The following is an 8,551-nucleotide window of genomic DNA, read 5'->3' as shown; positions in this document are numbered from 1 at the left end:
AATGATATTGTTGGCATATCATCAATCGGATAAATATACCGCACAGTTGGTAACATGGTTTCTTCCAGCACTTGCACATAATGAGTAGCTGTAGCGCGTCCTGCTATCCACACCTGTTCCCCAGGTCAAGCAGCACTCATCCAGCCCCACATATTTACAGATATGTGTCCAGACTCCATATTTGGCACAATATTTTTTTCTTCAACCGAGTTGCATTTCTTCGCCATAAATGAAGCCTACCGTGTAGTGATGACATAAACGAACTTTTCGTCCGTAAATATCGCTTCTTTCCAGGTAAAATCCAAATACTGCCCAGCAAATTCTAAACGTCTTTGCTTATTTATTTCGGATAAATACGGCTTTCTTGCTGGCTGTCTGTGGTGTAGTCCCTCACGATGCAAACTCAACGAACAGTAACCACTAATGTGTCGAACTGTTCCGCAAATATTCTGGTCGGTATGAAGCCATTATTTTCGTACTGTTCCACCATGGATCTCCACTGTGTGGCTGTCGCTGTGTTGATTAGCGGACGACGGTCGCTGCGCGGTCGACTTTTTACACTACCCTCTTCTTGATGGCGCGTTACCCAACGTTTCACCGCTTGTTGTTTATTGTGTTATTTGTGTGAATGTGTGAGTGATAGCAGCGGTGCAAGCTATAAAGTTTTGCGAACTATGACTGCAATTATGAACGCGACCGTACATACATACATACATAAAATCACGCCTCTTTCCCGGAGGGGTAGGCAGAGACTTACATGTGCGTAGAGTTAATCAAAAATAAGTGTGAAGTACTCGAATAATAACGCACTATGCAATAGTGCATAGTGCGTTATTATTCGAAATGTAGCCTCGGCTTCGCTGCGTGGACTTTGCCTCCTCAAAAAACGAGGAATCCAAAAAAAAAAAACTTTTTGACCCGCTTGTCATTGACAATTCTTATTCTTCATTCATTCACTTCGCTCACTAGATCACTTTGTCAAATCAAATCTACGTCTCGGAATCTGAGCCAATCTAGTGGAGCTTGGCTAGAGTAAAATTTTTAGGCACTGATTGATTTTATTTACTGCTTTCTTCTCTAATGCTCAAGATGATTGCTTGAGTCGTTTAAACTGTTATAGCCCAATTTATTTTTCGATACTGACCTCTACCGATCGTAAAATCTGTATAAATAATAAAGCTTCCTTGTGTAGGAATCGAATTTTTTTGTACTTGTGATAACATAATTATTAGCAGTGGAGTTCTCAGAGAGTGATAGTTCTTCGGAATCTACAAGATCTCCTTCACCAACGATGAATAATTCTGCTGCAAAAGTAAGTTTTAAACCAAGTTTGTTCTCCTGCCAACTCAATTCTAACCTGAAAAATATTGAATCTTTAGCTGATGAAGTTTACCACAGAGCACAGCAATATCTTTTATTGAAAGAAACAGTAATGTATTTATTACCTAACATCGAACGTATGAGAACAATTTGGCAGACAAAAATTGTGTTGCAAGAGTTATCTGCAGATTTTTTTTTTCATTTAATTTTGAGCTGCTTAAGCCATGTCATTTTGAAGTAAATGGTATGCCTTGTATTATATACAGCAGCACACAGTTCAGGCCAGGAGTATCATATATTTTATTTTTCTTTTTCTTGCAGGTAGGTGAAATATTTCGGGAAGCAGGCATTGCTTTCAACAAATTGTCTGAAATGACTATGCTTTTACATCCTATGGGTGACTCTCAACCAGGGTAAGTTCTAATTATTAAGAATTTGTATAGATTACTAGCTGTCCATCCTGATTTTATGTGGCACACTGGCCTATTGCATATTTTTTTATATTAGTAACAATGTCCACAGAACATATGACATATTTTTTATTCATGAACATGCAGTATCTTTAAATGTCTTACATGATATATATATTTTTAAGGGGTAAATGGACAGATGAAGAGATAGAAATGCTCCGTTCCTGCATTCATCGCTTTGCGGTTGACCTCAATAAGTTGAGCCAACATATCAAAAATAGGACTGTGTAAGTTTTTTTATATATTTAACCTTTTTTTATATTTAAGAATATTATTTAACTAAATTTTTAAGGTCGTAACAGAATAAGATTTATTTTAACGCATTGTGTGTATAGGTATATTTTCATATAAATAAATAAATATTGGTATGTCAAATGTTATATCAGTATTTAAAGGGTGTTTGCCTTATATAATACAAATGTATAGCACAATTGGCGGACTTAATGCTAGAAGCATAATCTACCTGTCAACCAATGGGTCTGACAGATTTATAATTTTTTCAATGCATTACTACATTCAGGTTATTATTTGGAGATCAGATTTCTCATCATTACAAGTTCTCAGTTGCACCCACCACCACTATTCTTCAAGACCTGGGGTCTGATTTCCTGTTTTTCTTTTTCTACATCCTCCATTAGACACTGTATTTAGTTCTAAGTCCATTGGTACTCATATCATTTTTCGTAACGTGAAGCCAGATTTCTACAGCCTGCTACTGCTGTCTGTACCAGAGCAAAGTCTAATTTGTTAGTTTTAAATAGTTCATTTTAGCCTTCCTCACACTTGAATCCTCAGCAGTTTAACTAAGGTCTATGCTTACTGACTCCTGGTAAACAATAGTGATGTAGCAACCAGCCATAACCCCGCAATTAAGTAGTAGTACATTTTGTAAAATGGATATCAGTGGTGCGTGAAATGAATTACTGATCTTGGTAAGCAAATTCAATTTCCACAAATATCGACTTTGTCAGTTAAAGAGGCTCTTAACAACATTTTGAGGTAAAATCGTTACAATATTGTCCATTAGTACACATCATACAAGTACTAACTCATATTCCAGGACACAAATCCGGACTAGGCTAAAGAAGAAAGCATTCGAAGATGCAGGTATACCTGTACGTCAGGTAAGCAGTACAGCGACCAGCCATGCGCCGCCGCAGCCCCCACAGGTAGCCCCCATTATGGGCATCCTGCCCCAGACCGGTTTAGGAAAAAATGCCGAGGTTTTCACCCACTGATATTTTAAGCAAATTTAGTCGTGCTGCTCTTTTATTTTGTTTTTTTTTTAGTGAGTTAACTTGGGTGTTGTCATGTGGAGTGAAAATCGGGTTGATTATCCAAATTATTCATATTAGTGGAGGATGTTTATTTTGCAAAATATACCTACTAGTATTTTATTGAGTGGATGGAGAAAAAAAATCAACATATTTTTGTCACAAATGAAAATCGGTCAATTGATGATACTAAATATAAAAATCCATTAATCTATTAACCTACTATGTTCCACGAAAAACATCATTGTTTAAAAAATATTGCATATTTTACAAAAAAAAAAAGATATATTTCAATGTGCCATAGACATAAAAACGTCCTGAAACCAAAAAGGATTCGATAATGTGTGGTTAGGTCTATTCAATACCTCATATTGGCACCAACTGACTTCTTCCGGTGTGATGACACCCAGCGCTTCGCCCCAGCACTAGGCTACAGCATGCACAATTACACTTTACAACTTTTTTTTTATTACGACCTGTTTGTGTTAATTTTTAGCTAGATTTTGACTAAGAATTTTCATTAGTTAATTAGTAATGTAGTCGTGTATATTTTTTGCTAGCTTGTTAATAGTAGATTTACAATGTTTTGTAGATTGTATACAGTTCCGAAATAGATGTGGGTTTTTGTAATGTTTTGTAGTATAGTAACACTTTTAATAGGAGCGAATATTGTAAAGCATATTTGTTACAATATAATATACCTACACATTAGTTAATTAATGTTGATTAATAATAATAGTCATTTCAAGTTAATGAACGTATATTGTATTTTCCCATGCATTAGTAGGTAGGGAGCAGATTTAAATATAGTTAAATTTCCGATTTATTACATATCAATCAATCACATCTTAATATTTATAGCAATAGAACCGTTCATACATGGAATATTTTTATAAAATCTTTTTGAAATTTATATTTTTTTTTATACTTATGTAGTGTTTGAGTGTTTGTTAATATGTAAATAGAGCATAGATAAACACGTAGAAGGAACTGGAAAACGTTATGTTTTAAGTCGTTAAATTTAGTCACACATAAATGCACAGAACTGTCTTGAAGTGATTAAAATAGCTTAGTTACTAGAGATTTGCTGCTGATAAGTCACCATAAACCGAAACCGGAGGCGCAGCGAAGCCAAAGACGAACGTTTTGTACCATTTGTCTGTCTGTATGAATCACTGCACGCTCAACCCAAAGCAAACGTCATACCAATCAAGGACTGTCTTCCAAATTTCGACAGTCTAGTATTTACCGCAAACCACCTTCACTTCGCCTCCAGTTTTCAGGTATTAAATAGCCTCTTTCCCTCAAATTTACCCTATTTTTTTCTCTAGGTAACACTTAACATGCTCAACGCTTCAGAAAACGAGGTAGACGTTGAAGGTCTGAGCGGCGATGTCAAGCTGGAGTTCGAAGGGGGAAACGAAGAAGTGGCCACCTGAAACATGTTCAGCTTTTCTTACAACTAAGCAGACGACTTTTAGGCACAGGATTTGGGACATGCATATTGGTGACAGGCATTTTATCAAATTGTAGTGTGAGAATATTATTCGGGCAATTATGTTTACATAGAATATGAATAAAATAAATGTGCTTGTGGGTTGAAAAAGTTATATTTATTTTGTTTGTTACAATTAATTATTTATGCCGTCTTAAATATGTTTAATTTTTCATCCCACGTCTCGTTAACATTTTAATCAAAACAATTTGAATTTACAGTTTTTATTGAATTTGATATAATCAAAAACCTGTTTAATAATACACCTTAAGGCTATGTTCTTCTAGAAAAAGAAAAATATCTCTAGTTATATGAAATGAGTGCTTCTCATTTAACGAATATTTCATGACAAATGTTAATATGCCTGTTGCGGATAAAGAATGGTATTGTCGTCCCAAATTCTCTGCCTAAAATTATGATGTCGTCTGCTTACGTTACTAGTATTAAGTATGATAAAGACAGCAGCAGTTATATTCAATTAATCAAGGACTTTGGTGATAATGATGAAATTTATGATTATTGACCTGAATTTAGAATAAACACTACTAACTAAAATATTCACAATATACAGTTTAGTTAGTACAGTACAAAAATGCGGTAATTTTCAATGAAAACGAGTGAAGATTGAAGTACCCAAAGAATAAATTACTAGTATAATACAATCCTGAATATAACTGCTGTCTTGTAATATGTAAACTGTAGGTAGCCAGGAAAATAAGTCACACTGATGTTTCAGGAAAAAAATTCAGGAAAAGTAAAAGCACTAAATTTATTAGCCAATTGTAAAAGGTGGTTCTGGGCATACTTGGGTATTAACGAACCTGAACACTTGATGAATTTTTTCTGCGGCAACACCAAATAAGTAAGCAGGTTTTACAGATCCTACATAATTTGCCAAGCCTAAGTGATGGGACAAAAACAGAAAATTAGCTTCATTCCACTGGTGATGGATATGTTAGGCGATGCCTAAATCAATGAAATTATTAATTTTTTACCATGCAATTGATAGACTAAAAGATTCTCCAATATCTCGAGACAAAATAAATAATTCGAAGTTGTCAATGTGACTGGTTTTCGGCTATAAATGTTAATAATTATATAAATAACGGACTATTCGTTTCATAGCTGTTCTCTCAATTTCAAAATCGACAAATAATGTGCGCTCAATTATATATTTGTTTAATGTAGGTAATATTTGTGGGGTTTCTTTATGTTCCCAAAGAGATGAGGATGCTGGGTTTAACGCCAGGAGTTTTTCTTTATTTTTCTTTTTTCTTCTGTTCTTCTTCGGTTCTGTACTTATTCCATACAAATATTTCTTGAGCTTTGTTGGCATTACTTCTTTTTTACCTTTGGCAGAAAAGTGTCATCCGCTCCTGGCATTACGATGATGGACAAATTTGTTTAAAAGGCAATTTCATGTATTTATATGTATTTGTGTGTATGAAACGTTTAGTCCTAGAATATAGATTATGGTTTGTTAGATATAAATAGTTTAAATTGTAGTTTTGGTGATGTCGAACTAGTTAGTAATGATAATGTTAATTGTAAATTTAAATTCATTTGGAAGCGAGTAGTTAGTACTTTGTGAATTCCATAAGGTAAATTAATAAATTTTAATAAACCATTTTGTATTCATAATAGAAGAAGTTGTACCGCTAAAAAAATGCATAAGGCTATTTGACATTTTGTCAATTGTACAAATTCCGAATTAGTGTTTCTTAGCTTATTCCAGCTTAGTAATTTTCCCAAACTGTAATAAAGTAATTAGACTAGGCATGCTGTTTATATAAAACCCAATGATATCAGCTAAAATTAGTTTTCTTTGTTAATTATTATTATAAATGACAGGACCAACTTTATAGCAGAACAGTTACAAAAAATATTTTAAAATAAAATTCTTATAGATACACTGTATGTTATAATATGTATACATACAAAGGTAAAAGTGCAAAGTTAATTTGATGAGGCCTTCAATTATAAATCAATTAGTGCAGCTTTTAACAATAAAATGTATATTAATAGCACATATTTACCTATATGAACAGTAAATCCACTCGTTCACGTCTTAAATACAATTTATCCACAAATCTTAACTAATATTATAATTATAAATGAAACGAATATGAGTTTGTTTGTTATCTCTTCACGCGTAATCTACTCAACCAATCTTATTGAAATTTCTCGTATATATTACAGTCTGGGAAAGAACATGGGGTACGTTTCATTGTGTGATTTGCGAAAATCCTGAATTCTTTTGTAGGTGCCGCCGCCGCCGTGTAAATTCACGCATGCGTACCGCTATTAGTCGCGCAAAATTCGCGTGGGGGGAGCCGAGGGTAAAAGCTAGTAAGTAATAAATAGAGGTAGTTATTACTTCTAATATTTTTCTAGCTCTATAGTAGCATAGAATAAGCATGTTGAGTAATTTAATTCTAAATTTAGCCTTAAAAAATGGTGAAATGCATCAAACAAAAAGCTGCCTAAGATATAGTTATAATATCACATTATTTGGGTGAATTCATAACATAATGATACTTAGTTGTAACGTCCCAACTAGGTGTTTCAATGTACACTTTCTTATATTTTAAGATCTAGCTCTTGTCACTGGTAAGTAGAGCGTTCATTCTTCTCTTTCTTTTTGTTATTGTTTTTATTCCTTGGTAAGTCTGAAAGTCTAATATTATCACATACATTAATACAATATATGTCTGTAGGTACATTTCACATAATATTAAAATCTGTACAAATTTCTAGAAATGTATGAGCGATCTTAAAACCACAGTGGTTTTTATTAGTTTCACGTTAATAGGTTTTAGTATATCTATATAACGTATGAAATCAAATCTATGTTGGTATATTTCTAGAAATTTTATAGTGTATTTGACAATGAAATAATATTGAAAACGTAGCAATGTCACTAGTTTGTTGATTATGCACACCACACTTTAATTTTATTAGAATGAGTGTTAATTACTTTTTATTGTTAAGCACTATCACATGTACATTAACAAATAAAGTTCCAAGTTCATATTGGTGTTCTTATTTACTGTAATTTGGTTCCATAATCAATCGAAATGATTATGTATAATCGGTGGATTAAATGAATGGTAATGGCCGTTTTTATCGCGCGATAAACTATCACTACCCCATTTCTTGACATAAAAAGCGAAACAGCGATATTTCTTCGCGCGATAAAAACAGCGTCGCGCGTGTCATGCTTCAGAGGATAGACTAATGAAGCGAAGCCAGCTTTCCTTTATTTAATGCTGATCAGCCGGGGTTGATAAGCTTCAAATAATTTTATATATAAAGTTCTCGTATCACAATGTTCGTTTCCTTACTCCGAAACGGCTTGGCCGATTCTCATGTAATTTTGTGAGCATATTGAGTAGGACTGAGAAGCGGCCAACATCTTTTATTCATACCCCTAGTGATAAGGGTTTTCCACCCTTAATATTTCTTTTCAGTAGAAATTACTTAAAAAATATATGGCATAAGAACGTTTTCCGGGACAGCTAACAAACTACAAAACAGCAGCTACAAAACTAGAACACGATAACATTGGGGGTTAAATATTATATATATATGTATATATATATATTACCTATATCTGTGTTACGACATAGTTGTTTTGCCATATAAATAATTTTTAAGTACCTAACTGACAGCTAGTAAAAATATAAAACATGAAATTTTGAAAAACTTGATAGTATAATTTGATTTACGAATTGAAAACTCCTGCGTGACGCCATCTGTTGACAGTTGTTCGCATGAAAACTATTTCGCAACAGCCCCAATTCTTGCATTGTTTGTCACGTTATTTGATTTTAATCTTTCGCGGATAGATGTCACCCACTGTTCAGTACAATTGCACTAATTTACAAATTAGTGCGGATTACTAATTTTCAAATATAAAATTACACAGATAAAAAAATTGTTTGGTTGTCTTTCCTATTCACGCTTTCGTTAGGGTGGATACATAAAAAGTA

At 33.5% G+C, this 8,551-nt stretch overlaps 1 protein-coding gene across 2 annotated transcripts; it reads left to right on the top strand.

Moving 5' to 3' along the window:
* The first annotated feature begins 965 nt into the window (after positions 1-965).
* On the top strand, positions 966-7,590 carry LOC106130605 (chromatin complexes subunit BAP18). Of its 2 annotated transcripts, none has more exons than XM_013329496.2 (5): positions 966-1,312; positions 1,642-1,733; positions 1,916-2,017; positions 2,851-2,914; positions 4,396-7,590. In XM_013329496.2, exons 1-5 carry the CDS (start codon positions 1,292-1,294, stop codon positions 4,501-4,503), a joined length of 387 nt encoding a protein of 128 aa, XP_013184950.1. In that variant the 5' UTR covers positions 966-1,291; the 3' UTR covers positions 4,504-7,590. The 2 variants fall into 2 exon arrangements, with proteins under 2 accessions (XP_013184950.1, XP_013184948.1); XM_013329494.2 differs by having other exon boundaries at positions 2,851-2,959.
* Positions 7,591-8,551: the final 961 nt, after the last annotated feature.

The sequence above is a fragment of the Amyelois transitella genome, chromosome Z (genome assembly GCF_032362555.1).
Source record: "Amyelois transitella isolate CPQ chromosome Z, ilAmyTran1.1, whole genome shotgun sequence".
Lineage (NCBI taxonomy): Eukaryota > Metazoa > Arthropoda > Insecta > Lepidoptera > Pyralidae > Amyelois > Amyelois transitella.
This window is presented reverse-complemented; position numbering and strand designations above follow the sequence as displayed.

Excerpts from the sequence above, each read along its gene's own strand:
- LOC106130605 (XM_013329494.2), top strand. The coding sequence starts at position 1,292 with ATGAATAATTCTGCTGCAAAA. Across the intron at positions 1,313-1,641 it reads TGAATAATTCTGCTGCAAAA|GTAGGTGAAATATTTCGGGA; the intron begins GTAAGTTTTAAA and ends TTTTTCTTGCAG. Across the intron at positions 2,018-2,850 it reads CATATCAAAAATAGGACTGT|GACACAAATCCGGACTAGGC; the intron begins GTAAGTTTTTTT and ends CTCATATTCCAG.